The 18081-nt window shown below is 39.8% G+C and overlaps 1 protein-coding gene across 1 annotated transcript in view; it reads left to right on the forward strand.

Annotated features, from left to right (window-relative positions):
• The first annotated feature begins 12341 nt into the window (after window positions 1–12341).
• The window catches only part of klf7b (Kruppel-like factor 7b), a 57671-nt gene continuing 51931 nt past the window's right edge, over window positions 12342–18081 (forward strand). The window contains exon 1 of the mRNA XM_034128751.1: window positions 12342–12788. Coding sequence (XP_033984642.1) covers window positions 12687–12788 — 102 coding nt within the window. The 5' untranslated portion in view covers window positions 12342–12686. The remainder of the gene's footprint in view (window positions 12789–18081) is intronic.

Genomic DNA, 18081 nt, shown 5'->3' on the forward strand with positions numbered 1-18081 from the left:
TTACTAGCAGCACACCAGGGACACACACACAAATATACACACACAGAAAAACTCACACACAAACATACAGACTGAAAGCTCACACATGTATTCTTGCAAAGAGATAACACACAGAAATGCACCAAAATCAGAAGACACGCACACAGATGAAAACAACAAGCATTGAGCTCCATTATAGGCAAATATAACACACACACACACACACACACACACACACACACACACACACACACACACACACACACACACACTCACACACACACCAGACGATAAACACAGCCGCATGCATCCCAGTAGAGTATACCACCATAGCAACAGCCTGCAAACAGCTAATCTATTCAGTGATGCAGCAGTCGTCTCTCAGTGTGAGCACAGCCTCCAATTATACCTTCATTTGTTTGTCAGTGGTTTTGAAGTCAACATGAAAACCAGCAGAACGGCAGCTCCTGTTTTAGAAGTGCATCAGACTTAAGGGCCATTTCTCAGACATCATACAACGTGGCTTGATTTTTTTTTAACAAAAAAGAGGGATTGCATTGTTGAGTCTCAAATGTTGTACCAGGAATACTGAAGGCGGCTGCACTCTGTGTGACAACAGTAATCTTGCAGCAGGTTTATTGCATGTGAGGGTCTGATGAAATCCTGGTCACAGTATGTGTCAGACTGTACCGTTTTTAGGCTGCACATGACACATTGTGCTTTGGATGTATCGTGAGGGGCGCTATGAGAACTGAATTCAAATATCTCCCTTCATACAGCTGCATAGCTTCCATGTTTTGAAATTGCAAAAGAGAAATGACTGCATCAATTTCTCATCATTAGTTTGTATGTTGATTTTAGTAAATGTAAGATGAGAATTTAGTCTGCCAATTTAGACAAAGCTCTGAATTGTCCATCTGAGAACATGTGAAGTGCTTTCGATTGACACACACATTTCACCTCCAGTCATCTGACAATAATAATCTTAAGTGAGGTAGTCCAACATTGCAGATTTCCAAATAAATGCAGTCCAACCATCATTGGATGTAAATTTAAAGCTTGCATGATAACTGCCTTCTGTGGTGTATGATATGGGCTGTTTTTCAGGGGGGAAACAACATAAGTATTTGGTTATATTTATTTTAGATGTTTAAAGAGAACAGAAATAGGACAGAGAACAGAGTAAAGGAGGTAGGAAATGTGAGGAAGGAAGGAAGGAGGGTTTTAGAGACACAGCAGTGTGTTAACGGGAGCCAAGCATGGAGAATTGGACTGGATTTTCCGCCTGTGCGATTTCAATACACAAACGCAGGCGTATATAACCAGGCTTAATAAGTGTCGGGCTAATGCATTGTATAATCTCCTCTAAATTAATATGTTAGACACAATTGCCTGGTAATTAATTCTTGTCACAGCATATCCAAATAAGAAGATTTATTCAGTTCTGTCAATCACAAAAACCCTGGAGCCTGAGGCAGATTATTGCCCAGCACGTCGGCCGGTGTAGGGTTGATGATGTGTGGTATATGTCTGTTTGTATGAAAATCTATTTCCAGGGCTAGTAACGAGGGCTGGTCATCAAAGCGAAGGTCATTTTGAAGACGGGATGAAGGGAGAGGGAGCAGCCTTTTTGTTTTACGATTTCATAAAGAACATATTGCCTCCACGGACTCCTTAACCGTCCACCATCTACCCACCACTCAGTTAAATAGCTTCTCCTTTACCGCAGTTCCCTTTCTCCGTAAATAATTCCTAGGATTCCCTTTAGGTGAAGTTGCAGCTACATTCCTACAATCCACACAAAGATTAAAGCATGAAGATCCACACTAATTTGTTTTATTTCTGAAGTTTGAGTGAATTGTGCCCTCTATTAATGACCAGTGATGGATAGACAGTACAAACAAAGATACTGTGTATGCAGTTTTTGAATATATTTTCCAAAATACCACAGTTAACTTTGCATTTATGGTTTATATATCATCCCGCTACATTCTGCTTACACAGTGGATGCACTATATGATACCTATTGGTTATGCATTCTCATGTATTTAAGGACATGCTGTATGATATGTTTGTATCATATCATACATGTATCATGTGACACAATCTGTGACATACGAGTGAATCTATGTAAACACTTTTCAGATAAAAGAGAGAATCCCCCGCTATAAGCATTGATTCCCATCGCCAAACATGGTTTTGTTTGACAATGGTTTGCAAGACCAAGAGGACATAAGGGATTATTAACAGGAACGAAAGGACCACATAAACATACAGTATATATATATATATATATATATATATATATATATACAGATATATACATACAGATTCACTATTTGCTTATGGTACTGGTTTGAAAATATGCACACTAACACACACAGGCCTGCAGGCTTGTGGTTTTTCTTTATTAAAAACTAGAAAGCGCAATTAGCTGCAGAATATACTTAACCCTATATCGCTCCCTCAGCTCGAGGATATATTGCTTCTTCCTTTCATTATTAAAAACATCACAGGCATGAGAGGAGGAGGAGAGCAGACAGGAGATATCACAGCTACATGTTTAGCAAGTGGAGGTTGGGAACGTGTGTAAGTCAATGGTAGAAAGGCAGATGTTACATTGTGGTTTTTAAAAAATGTGTGAATGGGAGATGAGATGCTTTTTTTCTTTACGCTGTGTGTGAGTATTTTGTGAAGATACGGAGACACATTGTGATAAGTGTTTAGGAGATCGTTTTTCAACCTTATAGGGATTCCATGACAGTGGAAGAAGTATTCAAAACTACACTATAAAAAAATGAACTACAAATAAAAGTCCTTCATTTAAAATGCTACCTATATAGAGTGGCGAAGTCACGCCCATCTACTTCCGCCCCATGGGACCTTATTTCGGAAAAATAATGTATTGAAGTCAATGGAGAGAGAAAACTTATCTTTCGATCCCGTTTGAATTGTGCCATGAATTACACATATGATGTTTGTCAATCTTAAAAAATAATTTCCATGTCAAAAAAGTCACAGTTTGTCGTAAAACTGTTGAAATATAAGACTATGAAAAATACGTAACTAGAAAGACTACAAATCCCAGAGTCGCGTAAGTGATGTCACAATTGTTTTCCTCCACTAAGAGATAGCTAAAATCAGCGCCATATAGATATAATCTATCTATATGGCGCTGGCTAAGATAAGATAACTTTAACAAGATGCCTGTGTGCTTAGTACCAGGTTGTTATTATACCAGCAATGGGTCTTGCTCGTTCTTTCGCTTCCCGTCTGATGAAAGGACCAGCAGTGTCTGGATCAAGCTAGCTAGTAGCTAGCACGTTAGTTAGCATTACAGCCTTGTCATTTGTATTAGCCTTAACATGAAGTAACATTAAGTAACCCAAAATGTTAAACAGTAAGAGTAGTAGTCATATTTCGTGAACCCTTTGAAGAGTACTGTCACCGGTGTGATCATTCTATAATACACAATTTAAGCCCGGGGGAGAAATGCTAACGCTAACGCTAGCATTGACGATCTTCTCTACTTCATGCTATCTGCACAAATGGTTGACATTAAACATTAAAACGACCAGGCAGTTCAGAGAGAATCAAAGGAAGGCAGGCAGCTTTGCATGACATTCTTCAGGACGTGTTTCATTGTGGCGATAGTGAGGGCAGGGTTGCCAACTTTGGGTACCTGGCTGGAGTGAGACTTTGATATCATGGGTTTAATTCGGTTTAATTACACATATGCGCACGAAATGACTGCTATCGTGTCAGCAGCGGGACCTTAGCATATAGGATATATATACAATATATACAAATACACAATAATGGACACAGACTATAAAGGGCACACAGTTTCATTCACTAATGCTAGTGGATCGCCGGAGCTGTATTAGATGCTTATTGTAGTTGTAAGTGCACTGCCTTGCCTTGCGGCCTGTAGCACCATATGTGTGGGCTGGACCTGTATTTTACAGGAAAGGAGTGAGCAGAGGGTAGAATTGTTTATTCTTGTTCTGTTTGCTGTGACTATCTTCCTCACCCTCTCAGACTTTCAGTTGCGCACGCTACGCTACCATGGAAACCAAACAATGGTGTAGCTGTATTAAAGTCCGAGTGGAAACAGTCCTGAGTAAATCTGATTTTGTCAGAAATCGGGAGAAATGCGGGAGAAATATGACCCCGGGAGGAAACCGGGAGAGGGCAATGAAATCGGGAGTCTCCCGCGAAAATCGGGAGGGTTGGCAAGTATGCACGCTCCCCCCGACAGTGAAACGCCACGCGTGAGGTTTAGATGATTTCCCTGTCTCTCTCAATCCAAATTGAACTGTATGAAATAAAAAGGCACATTTGTCTTGTAGTAAATAAAAAGGGCGACCTGGAGCCAATCCTGCAATTTCCCCTTAAGTGAAAGAGTTGACATGCTGAAAACCCAACCCCTGCAGGGGGGTCTGGGGGATTCTCCCCCAGGAGATTTTTTTAAATACTAACATAAAATACACATTCTGGTACTCTCTTGAGAAGAAAAATAAATCAATCTATTACTATACGTCACGACATATTTAAAAAAATGAATGGCATTTTAGTTTTGTGTGACTTTGTTCTGAAAGCTGAACCTGCTGCTCCTCACAGAGAGAAGAGGGAAGAGGCTGTGTGAATTACTTTACATTGTGGATAAGGGTGGATAGCCCCCATTGTTCTGTGTGTCAAAATGAAAGACAGCCCACACACCTATCAATCATCAAACCGTGGGGTCTTATTTCATTACGTGTTGATTTCAATCAACACGTAATGTTGTATCGATGTATAGAGATGTACTACCGCAAAAGTATTCTCCGTCGGGACTTCCTGCAACAACACCACGCCGTTATCGTGATTCTGATTGGTCAGAAGACATTATCAAAGATGTTCTATTGAGAAGAAGATCACTACGTGACAAAAGTTTTCAAAACCGTTTCTAGTCTTCGGTATTCTTGTTTTTGGCGTGAGAATAGTTTGGGCAGCGTGAGAGCGTGAGATTGAGAGTGAAAGCGTGTGTCACACGCCAGATGCGTGAGAGTTGGCAACCCTGAGTGAGGGTAGTCAATCGTTTTGTTGACAAGACAGTAGTGACGGCCATCTTGGTGACGTGTGTTGTTGACCAGAGATGTAGTTCATTGAGCGTTTCACACAAACAAATATGTTACTTCACAGTTTTACGACACATTTTATTTTTTTTGACTTGCAAAATTATCTTTTAAATTGACAAACATCATATGTGTAATTCGTGGCACAATTCAAACGGGATCGAAAGATAATCTTTCTCTCTCCATTGACTTCAATACATAATTTTTCCGAAATAAGGTCCCATGGAGGTCCACCGGAAGGGGAGGGACTTCGCCACTCTATAAAAAGTACAGAAGCATTGGCAATCAAATCTACTTTACTCTAAAAAGTACTCCAAATGCAGTGTGGCCCATTTTAAGTATTTTATTGTATTACTAAATCATAATGAGCTATAAATATGAAAGTGGGGCTTGAAAATCATAACTTATTTGGTCAGTGCTACTTACTTTTAACTACTTTTTATACTGTTGGGTAGTTTAAATACAATAAATAGTAATCAAAAAAGTACAGCATTTATAATTGATTTCCTAAATGTGTAAATATAAAGCAGTGTAATTAGAAACTTTAGTACAAGCACCTCAAAAGTTTACAATGCTTAATGACATTTACTCACCTACTTTGAAACACTAATTTATTTCAACTGTTATAGTATATTTAATATAATATTTTGTAGATTTGTTAATATATAATTATTCCCCATGTTTTACCATTAATTGTGGAGTTTCTCCACGCACCCTGCGAGAGTCAAAGGACAGAGGGTATTGTATGATCGATACACTGTAAAGCCCCCTGAGACTAATATGTTATTTGTGATATTGCAATATAAACATATTTGATTTGATCATCAATCATTTCATGGTTGATTTGCTGTGTTAGTAAGCATTTCAATTAACTGACAAATAGGCCAAAGACAGAGTTGTGTTATTTCATTATTTTATCCAAGTCAGTGGAAACAAGTTTTCATGACCTACGCACTGAACCAGAATGTGAAGGTGAAAACAAACTTGTGACCTTATGAGTGCACATGGAGAAGGCACAGGATGTAACATACTAATAAATGACCCAAATAAACACAATATTTCTGTTGTTTTCCATTGCTACAGCTACTGTGCTGTTAGCCCAGTTTCCGGTGTTATTTTGAGCTCTTTGGTCCACCATGTTGCTCATGGTTCACAGCTTGTGGTTTCACCTCCGGTTCTCTTGAAGCAGACAGAAATGTTCTGCTGCTTCCTGAAGTCCAGCTCAGTGATCCCGCTGTGACTCTCGCAGCAGAACATGGTTTCTGTGTCCTCTCCTCCTGTCGGGCCAGAGAGAGGGAGGAAGTTTGTGTATTGTTTGGTGTGTTGTCCGCCTGGACTCAGGGTTTCGTGCACTCCACGTGTGTGATGTAGTTGTCTGGAGGCAGGAGACAGCTCCAGCCTCGGGGCCCGCTTCAGGGTCCCTCTCAGCTCAGTAGCTCCAGTTTTCTGTCCTAAAAACTTTTTTAGACCAGCTCTGACTTGAACTATGACCTGCATTTTTATTGGTATGCCATGCCAAGCCCCAAGGAACAACGCTGGGTTGTAAAAACATTGACCATAGGATATGTTTAAAAAATGTAAGGAAAGAAAGTAGCTAAACTTGATGTTTTTCTGAATATATCGATTTTTTTTGGAATGTGAGGCAGGGATACACATTTTGAATGTTGTAGGATTTAATAATTAAAACATTCTCACTCATTCTTGCCCAGTTGTTGTTGATAGTCTGCAGATAACATTATACAGTCTGCTTGGGTAAAGGAGTCTGCCTACTAAATAGACGGCCTTCTTATTCAGATGCTGACTGTTAGGGCTGTGCAATTAATCGTATTTTAATCGCAATTACGATTTTGGCCTGCCACAATTACGAAAACAACATAATCGAAAAAAACAATTATTTTGCTTTGCTAGGTTGTGACAGTGCACTGCAACATATTTGATCTAATTTATTTTGGTCTAATTTATTTTTTATTTATCACATTTATATATGTTTAGTAGCTTGTGGAAGTGTGCTCCAAAATATTTGTTGATCTTGTTTATTGGTATTTATTATTTTTACATTATTTATTTAAATGTAAATATTTCATTTATTTTTGTATTGGTTTTTCAGTTGAATTACACATTCAGGGTAATCAACAGTTAAAAAGATACTGTTCAAATTATTATTTTTATTTGTTTTAAAGTTCAATAAATGGAAGTCAATGAATAATCGTATTAATAATCGTGATATCAATTATTGAACAAAATAATCGTGATTATGATTTTTGCCATAATCGCACAGCCCTACTGACTGTCTTTCTAATTAATATATATATATATAATGCATGGAAGATTTATAACTAGAATAGAAATGTGTTTTGTCCTCAGTCATTCAATACGTGCTTCTTTTGGAGTGTAAAGACTGAAAAAGGTGCCAGTGGTTGGGGATAATTGTTGCCTGTTGGGTGATTGAGTTTCAGATAAACTTAAGATCTGTTGGATCTGCAGCAGTATCCTCATAAAACAGCATGAGGAAGTCATGCTTTCACGAATATCTGCCACCATTCTGACTACAAAACCCTCTGAACACCTCAGAAGTCTTCAGTCAGTTTCCCGTATATTGTATCTAAACACTCTTTCCTCCCACTGTTGGTTTACTCAAGATGGAAATAATTGACGAATGTGAAAAACTGAAACTTTCACAAAGCCTGAGGCTCTGCACCAGCCAGTGGAGCTGAAGAAGGCTCCAGGGGGTGCAGTTCTACGTGTGGAAGATTAAAAAACTGATCTAGTTGCATCTGCACAGAAACTGCAGCAGACAGTGACCAGAAACCTAGATAAGATGTTTACAGGCTTTGGTTTGTTTCTGAGGAACAGGGACAGCATTTTTTTTTAAAACAGGATGAGGGCTTGAGTTTCTGGAGATAGGACATAAAAAGTATTATATCAATATATCGTTTCCTCTTTGTCTACAATATTCTTGAACAGTAAAAAACGACATAGTCATCCTTATTTCAAGTTTAACAATCCTAGAGTTTCAGCCCTGATTAGATGGTGAAATGATTTGCGTCTTTGTTACCCTTACTTTCCTTTCTCTCTCCACCCTAACCTTCTCTGTGCCAAAACAACACAACAGAATTATAAGATTACAACACTCAGTGTCTGTGGAGCTGGGCTGAGATGCCCAGATTTTAAAAGGTTGTGTGCTATAGACACGCACGCACACACACACACACACACACACACACACACACACACACACACACACACACACACACACACACACACACACACACACACACACACACACACACACACACACACACACAGCTTTTATATGTTCTGCTCTTATGGTGATCAGTGGTTTGAGCCAGAAACTGAAAACATGACATTCCTCTGGAGATCCATTAAGTGTAAAGTTCTTCCATCCTCCTAATCCTCTGTGTTGTTCACAACCTTTATTTGTTACAACAGAGACAAAGAAAGGTGGAAAAAGGCAGAGTTTAGGTTAAAATTTAAAAAAATTGATGTCGAAGTGGTTATGGCAGTTGTTGTATAAGTGTAATATAAGTTGTTGTTGTAGTGCTGGTAGGGATTTACCCTAAATTATAGGAATAAAGCATAATAATTATTGTTTTGTACTTAAATGTGAATCTCACAAAGATGTTGCATGTGAGTGTGTTAAGAGCCTCTTACAGGCACTCAGTAGTTGTATTGATCCATACTCCTCCAACCATCCACCCCCACAACACACACACACACACACACACACACACACACACACACACACACACACACACACACACACACACACACACACACACACACACACACACGGTCACACACACGGACACATTTTCGCTATCTCCTCCTTCCTCTCTTCCTTCCTCTGTTCCTCCAGTGGCAGACAGAGCTGTAAAAATCAATGCGGAAAATGTCCTGAAACAGCCGATCTAGAAGCCATCTGGCACTTGTTGTCCTCAGAGACCAGCAGTACGTCCCCTGAGGGCACGAGACACACGAAGAAGAAGAAGAAGCTGACAGGGGGAGAGGAAGAAGCCCAGGCATACAACAACACAAAGAAAGTGTTAACTCAATAACAGGCAAATTGTCAGTGTGGGCTACACATCACATGCAGTTACATAAGAGTTAAATTACATGCAGCTTATATATAGTAAGACTAGTTAAACATATTTAGCATGTAGCCAGATTCGGATTCAAATAAGCAATAGGCATGGGCAAGAAAAAAAACCTAACAAACTAAATAATTAACTATCCAAAAACAAGTTATTGTGTTCTTCCCCAGACATATAAGGTGACGCAGCTTTACTTTTGAATAACATCCCCTCCTTCAGTTGAAGCTTTTTGTTCCTTGACAAAACAAAGTGCCATCATGCTTCACTCTCTTGTCAAAATGTGAACAGAAGCCTATTGTTTCTTCCAGTTTCAAGTTTTTGACCTTTAATCATTGCTTCCTCATTAATCCAATTAATGTAATTTGTAAGAGTATAGCTAGATGTGTTCTACGGTTCATGTCAGGCTTATTAATAGTGTCAGAGGTGGAGGTAGGTTTCAAGAGAGAACAGTGGGACTGAAAAGTGGACTCTACGAACAAAAGAAGCAAGCAAGCATGAAACAAATGGAAAGAAAAGATAATACATGAAAGAATGACAGCAAGTGTAAAGAAAGAAGAAGTGAAAGTAGAGTACAGGATGACATAATCAATGAGTAAAAAGAAAGAGGGAAAAATATGGGATGCAAGACAAGGAAAGACCGATGTCAAGATATAAAGAAGACCAGTAATTGGGAGCAGACAATAAGAAAGTGTGAGGGTGAGCAACAAAGAAGCTTCAGGCCCATCTTCTATGAATTTAGGAATGCTGCTTTAATACAACTCAGCAGCACTTCAAAAGTTTAGAGAGCCGGTTGGAAATAATGTCTGCCATCTGATCCTATAAAAGGTTTTATGATCCTCTATAACAAACCAAACAGAGGAAACATCCTGTCTGACTGTCCTCTGAGTTCAGGTTCAGGCACTCATGTTGGTATTGGAGAACAACTCAGTGAACCTAAAAATCCCTGACACCAAACCAAATGTTCCAAAAACAACAAAAAACTGAGTGAGGTTATTTCAAACTGTTTCTTTTACTTCATTTAAGGCAGTGCTGACATTTTTGAAGCTAGGTTTTGTGTGTATCTTCAAAAAACAGCAACAGTCAGTGAGTTGTTCATGTACTTAGGAAACAAATAAGCTGCAGTCTCTCAACTCTGATGGATGAATCTCAGGGCAAAAGAGCTTGACTGAGTAAATATGTAAACGTTATGTTAACTATGTGTGAAAAACTTGGAATAGATTGTTATTATCTTAGCAGGTTAGAAGCGTTTCTTATATTAAAGATGGAACATGACTGACATCAATATTTGTTTTTCTTATTTACCAAAGGTGATATGATTATAGCTGTATTAGCCATTTTTGAATGACCTCATTTCAAACTGGCAGTAGTGTTCACAAGTCACAGTTTCCACAGTTTCACATCTTGTGTCATTTCCTGTAATACGGTCATCATTAGCAGAGCTCGAAAGTAACTTATTACATGTAATAGAGTAAAAAGTGCTTTCATTAACAATATTGTATAATGACTACATTATTTTGACTCTTCTGTCTTCTCACAGATCAGCAGTAGCCTATGGTGCATATTAGTTTATTCAGAGACATTTGGCAACAGTGAATTCAATTGCAGAGAATACATGCACTCATGGAATGTAACTACAGTATAGGTACATTTACGCAAGTACTTAAGTACAAACTTAAAGGTGGGGTAGGTAATTTTGGAGAAACCAGCTCGAGTGCGCTAGAATTTGAAAATACACAGCCGGAAAAAATCTGCCACTTTCTTACAGAGCCCCTCCTCCAACACACACGAACGCGCACATGACCAATGAGGGCACGAGATAAGTTTGTGCACAGATGGAAGGCTGACAGGCAGGTAGGCTATCCAGTTATTTTAGCCGGGCCGGCTAAAATGATTGGTCGTGCTTTTTACAGTATTACGGCTTCCACAGATGAATTTTTTTAGGGATTTTTTTGTCAAAGCACTTAAGATATTCATTGCTATCGGGATGTTAAGAGCATTCCATGGAATATAACAAAAAGTGTATCTCGAGCCGGTTTCTCAAACTTACCTACCCCACCTTTATGTATTTCTTATTCTATGCACTTTTATACTCATACATTTCAGAGGCGAATATAGTATTTTTTACTTTGATAACATTAGTAAGGTGCAAATTCTTAATACAAAATATAAAGTGCCAAATACAGTATGCTGTGTTACAAAGTAGTTTATGATTATATAATAAGCTACAATTATTCCATCCTTACTTTTAGCAACATTAAAGTGGTAATGATTATATTCAAGTCGCTGAAATACGCAATTCTGTATAAGGAGTAGGTTTACTTTTGGTATTTAAAGTATATTTTCAAGTTTGATATATTTATAGTTTTACTTCAGTAATATTTTAATGCATGACTTTTACTTGTGACATTATGTTTACACTGTAGTATTACTACTTTTACTTAAGTAAAATACCTCTTCTACTGCTGAATGAATACATATTTATTATGGGGCTTTCAAAATGCTAATGAAAGCGGATTTACGTGTACTCCCCAAGAGAACAAAAGGAGGATAAACTGTTGTAAAGTGAACAGGTGGGAGGATCGTGTTGAGCTCTTCCCTCCACTGCATCCCTGTTCTCCGCACAGACACCACATGGAAACCACATGGAGGAGTAGCTGTGGTGAAGCTGTCACACCTCAGAAAAACAACACAGCATCTTTTCTCCGACATCAATGCTGCTGCTTCTGACGCTCAGCTGCTAATTTCAACACATTATTAGGCTTTTTAACATATTTTTGTCGCGGTTTCCTCGAAGCAGCCGCGCTCGCGGTTTCCTCTCCGCTCGTGCAGCCTGTAGTGACTGAGAGCGGAATGCTGTCGGTTTTATATAGGCCTCTAAAAATAACTCACCCCTCTTTGCCATGTTCGGCCGGACTGACAGCGTCCTGCAGCCAATAGTGTCCCTGAATCCCTGGAAACCCCGCCCATTCCCTCAGTCTCAGCGCCTCCTTAATTGGACGCTAGTGACATCATCAACCCTATTTACCTTATTAGGTCACGCATGAAATTGACTGACAGGTGGCTCCTCCCCTGCCTCCCTCCCCTCTCGCGCTGTTCGCCTGGATTGCAGCGCGGTCCAGTCTGCTGCTGGAGGAGCAAACCTGGCAACCTGGCAGCTTGTACGGAGACCGATTGGCAATCTGGCAATGCGGAAATAGATCTGGCACCCCCGAGCTCGGACTGAGGAGAGAGGCGTGACAGAGCGAGTAAAGAGGAGCGGGGTTTGCATTTACAAAGATAAAATATCCAACTATTTCTTTCCGGTTAGCTTTTTTTGTTTCTTAATTAAAGTGCTCAGGTGCGCTCTTCTGCACCAGCTGGGATTTTTCCAGCGTTTGTTTTTCAACCTGACAAGTCTGAGAAGAAGGAAAGAAGAAGTGCGCGTTTCATCGTTTGGATTCCGGACTTCTTTACTGACTTTTCCTTTTCTGCGTCAAGCATGGATGTTTTGGCGAATTACAGTATTTTCCAGGAACTCCAACTCGTTCATGACACTGGTTATTTCTCTGCGATGCCTTCCCTGGAGGAGAACTGGCAGCAGGTCAGATATGATGCGTTTTCTCTTTCTTTTCCGGGAAATTGAAGGGGGTTTAACTGGGATGAAATACTATGTGTGAGCTTGTTGGTGTTTTCAGTGTTTCGCATCACTAGAGCGCTCCGGAGCGCCAGCAGCAGCCCCGTGTAGTTGCGTTAGTTTTTTTTTTCGCTCACATGGCGCACGGCAAGGTCCGCTGACAGGAGAAAACACACACACACACACACACACACACACACACACACACACACACACACACACACACACACACACACACACACACACACACACACACACACACACACACACACACACACACACACACACACACACACACACACACACACACACATGGTGAGGAGGAGAGATAGGACACAGACAGAGCTTTATACAATAATGGTACTAAATAATGGACAAACAGTATTTTAAAATGCTTAAAAACGACCCATACGAGCGAATTATCCCTTAGATGTACCTTAAACCTACTTAGGGCTTAATTAAACCTCTTAATCATTCATGTAAAAGCATGAGCATGACGTTGTGAAATCCCCCATGATGATATTCAGATTGAAAAAAAAAAAAGGTTTTAAATGCTGCAGGAAAAACTGAAAAAAGCTAAAAAAAAATTGCTTTTTCTTAAATATTGACATTTTGGAGATAAGAGGTTTAGGGCTTCACTTGGGTATGTTAAGGATCAAATGTGTACCTGTTTCTCCACTTACTTATCCCATACATATTTATGGTATTGGTAATATGAATGGCTTTTTGATTAAACTCAGAACATCCAGGTGGTCCATCTGAAAATGATGCTTCCTTTTACCAGGGGAGACAGACATGTAGGGCTCCACGTTGATCTGATAAGAAGCACATTTCAGCTGTTTTACCCCTTTAAGTGTCTTATTTGTTGTTGGATATTTTACCTTAACATTAATATCAGAACTTTAAGGTGGTTGTGGTTGAAATATTTGGCTCTCTTTTAACTTTCCATCAACGTTTTTGTCCTGTTGTATTGAATGGAGAGAGACTTGATGCTGCATTTAATTGACAGTTGAGACTCTGTGCTGATAGAAGGTGAAAGTGGTGGAGTGAATTTGTATTTCAGTCTGAGCTGATCATGGAGGACGCCGTTTTTAGTGTGACTGATCAGATCGATAGACCAGTCTGTCAGCCTGATATGTTTGGACACACACACACACACACACACACACACACACACACACACACACACACACACACACACACACACACACACACACACACACACACACACACACACACACACACACACACACACAATGGCGATTGAAGATGGACACATGCTTAATAGCTAGTGACGTGTTCTTAAATAATATATCCACATCTGCCACTGTTTGTTTGCAGATAATCCCACTGAATTATGCATTATCAGCCACTATAGAGCACATATATAGACTGAGCATGAGCGCCCACAGTCGTCTAACCTTTATCTGACATATCAAATATTTACTGTACTTGTAAAATAGATTAAAGGGAAAATATGTTGATTTTCTTTGTACCCCAGATGACCACGTGGTCTTTTGGTGGTTTGTGTGAATAAAACATACCCTTTCTCTGAGTAGAGTAAAGGTTTCACAACCTGATTGAGGAGTTAATGCAGGATTTATGCTCAAAATACATAATAATTTAATAACAGAGAATCAGGCGATACAAATATTTGCCCTCAAGTTCCTCCCCTTGAACTTGAGAAATCGAAGCTGTTAATTGGAAGCTATATTCAGCCTTGTGTGTGAGTGTGTGTTGCCACCTTTATATGCCATTTCATGTGTTTATAGACCTGATGAAGCCAAGACTGCATATCTGCTCTCTATCTGTCTTACTGACACAAATTCCTACTGCCTCTTCCTATTTTTCGTGCCAACAGCACATAGTTTCATCCCTTGTAACCCATTTTTTCCATCTGTAATCATATTGTTAAATGATTGAGAGGTTCCATAGAGTTTTAGGTTTTGATGTCACGTCTTATTTTCCACAGAATTGCTGGATAAGCTGTTTGAATGGATGCCTATAAGACAGGAATGTAGAGCTGGAGGGGGGGGGGGGGGGGAGTAATTCCACTCATTTGATCCGCAGTTTTATTTACAGAAAAGAGTTGTACATATTTCAGCCTAATACATAGACTGTTGAACTAAAAAGAGAGTATACTGTAAGGTGTCGTTTGAAAGTTGACAGCTATGTGACACCAGATGTGTGCCACTAATGCCAAAAGTGAATGAAAGCACATGTTTTTTGTGAGTGTTGTTTATTTGGATCCCCATCAGTTGTTTACATGACAAATACTAGTGGCAATAAAAGGTATTGGGGAGAAATTGAAAACGGTCTTCTTGATGGGGAATCCTGGCATTTGTATTCTTGAGCTAAACTACATTCATCATGTGGACAGAAGCACGAAGACTGTTTTGTTCCTTGTTTTTTTGGATAGCATTTTTCCTTTGCTTACTATGCTAAGCTAGGCTCACAACATCATGGACCTGTCTTTAAAAAAAAACGTCATTTATATTCCACCTTTCAAATATTTGAAATACTATGTGGGAGATTGGTTTTGTTTTTGTTTTAAAGATGAGCTCAGTTTTTCTGGATGGAAAATGCTGTTATTGTGGATGGAAGGCCAAAGCTGATGAAACGATGTTCTGTCAATTGTATCCGCACTAGTGGGGACAATCTCTGAGAGAGGAGAGATACACACACAGAAACACATGCACAAACACACTCACACACACACACATACTGAGACTAGACACACACACACTTTTTCCACTTGTGTTCCTTCTGTCTCCCTCTATTCCCTCATTCACTCCAATACACACACATCACACACACACACACACACACACACACACACACACACACACACACACACACACACACACACACACACACACACACACACACACACACACACACACACACACACACACACACACACACACACACACACACACACACACACACACTCGGCTGGCATGCACTAATGGAAAGCTATGGTCTGGCAGGACTCATCCCGCCACTTTCGACAGTAATTGGCCGTTTGCTGTCAGACGGACAAAGAAACACACACACACAAACACACACAAACACACACACAAACACACTAACAAAAAAAAAACTGATATGTGTGTCATTTATCTTTCCTGTCAGTCCCTGCATCATGCTCCTGGTCTGTTTCCTTGTGCTGGCTGCTTTTATCAGCTGCTTTGCATCATGACTAAACATGTGGAAAACACACACACACACACACACACACACACACACACACACACACACACACACACACACACACACACACACACACACACACACACACACACACACACACACCACTCTCTCTTTTTCGCCTGTCTATCAGCCTTGTTGCCTCTGACAGTATGAGCCCATATTCTGCATATAATTGCTGTGTCTATGCAGGTCTGGAATGATGTTATGGGCTTTAGGGATTTGTGTGTGTGTTGTGTGTCTGTCCAAGGAAAAAAATGGCAAACCCAGACTTCCCAATTAGATATAATCAATTTATTTCAAAGCAGAGCCATGCCAAAATCGGATGAGCCAGAGGGAATAAGTGACAACTAAGGGTTTTTGGTAAATGAAAGCTGAAGCAGAGGTTTAGGCTTTGTGTGGTTGTTGTGAATACAAATGAGCATTAGCAGACTCCTACAATACAGTAAATAGAGACAACATGCAGGTAACCATCCTCATTGAGATGCCTAACGGTACTTGGATACTAACTGATTCTCTCACAGTGTCTGTCTCATTCTGCCTCATGGTTTATGTACTCTGTGTCTGTAGTTCTTTTCAAGCTGATTGATTTATAACTGTGGTGTCGTTACAGCACTATGCTAGAGCTCCTGTGTTACTGATATACAGTGTCTCCATTAGTCCTGACAAGCCTGCAACCTATAGCCCTGCATCTTCCTCTCTAGAGCACGCCCTTAGTATTCTGCACATTCAACCATTGCATGTGCTTCAACCCTCACATGTAGACATACTCACACATCTCACCAATAAATACTATTTTCAACATTAAATCATCCAATTCAGAACCAGCTAAAAGCCCAGGACACAATTAAGATATGCCCTCGCGAGGGCAGAGCTTATTCTCAGGTTGTGTATCGCCCCTAAAAGGTGCATTATTTAAAACCTTAACTCTTTCTTACACTGTACTTTACCTACACTGCGAGATAACTCAGGCTGAGCGTTTGACCTATGGACCTGCTGGAGTATGCTACACAGGCTGGGAGGAAATACTGCCATATGGCTTAAACCTAGGTCAACAAATCCCATCAGGCTTTTTAATGCAGCAAATTATTTAAATGTCTTGTACTTGTATAATCCACATTCTCCACTTGCAGACTTATAATGACAGGATACACATTACCACAGTGTATTGCAAAGTTATGTATAAAGTTAGCACTGACTCCTCAATGATTCCTGTGGAGATGGTTTCTTTTATGGATTTAGTTTGTATTAAACGTTGGTTACCCGTTAACCTAGTGCAAAGACTGCTGCATACAGTAAACTGGATTCTTTTCTAATGTCTCCCTATCTCTTTCTCTCTCCCTGTGGCTTGAAGCTGGCCCTGGGAAGTTTGACAAGATAATGAATTGCCATGTATGCGGCAGTTTTTCACATTTCACAGCCCAGTAACTCTGTATGTAGGGAAGAGGGGGATAAGTGGAGGAAAGAATGAGGGAGAAATAAAACACCAGTAGACACAATACATGAGGTAAGAAGCATCAATGCAGGTCAAAGTTCGTCAGCAAAGAACATCCTTTTTTTTAACTCCATCTTCCTCTTGTCTCTCTCGCCATCCGTCCTGTGTTACCACAGACACACACTGTTACGTAATTGTCTGTGGTGCACAGCTGCTTCCTCATAGTCATAGCAGATGAGAAAAAGAGGAAGAGATAGAAAAAAAACAAAGGAATGGAGAGGAAATGAGGACAGAGATGACAGTGACACAAGTGAGGTGAAGATAGCTGCTGATTATGAAATGAAAATGTGCTGAAACATTGCACCAATCAGTAAGAAAGTTTCTTAAAGAAAATGAATGGGAGCAACTTTATTATCCTTTCAAATTGAAGAATACTGTTGCAATGAATTGGCTGCTTTTCTTATACCGTGTAATCTTTTTGCCTTTTTAGACTCTATTGCTCACTTAACCTGAATATTGAAGCGTAGGATATCCAACACTTTGGTCTGTAGTGAAATACCTCAATAATAACATGAATTGCAATTAAATTAGATACAGACCCAGGTCTATGGTCCT

Source organism: Trematomus bernacchii, unplaced genomic scaffold (assembly GCF_902827165.1).
Source record: "Trematomus bernacchii unplaced genomic scaffold, fTreBer1.1, whole genome shotgun sequence".
In the NCBI taxonomy this organism is placed as follows: Eukaryota; Metazoa; Chordata; class Actinopteri; order Perciformes; family Nototheniidae; genus Trematomus; species Trematomus bernacchii.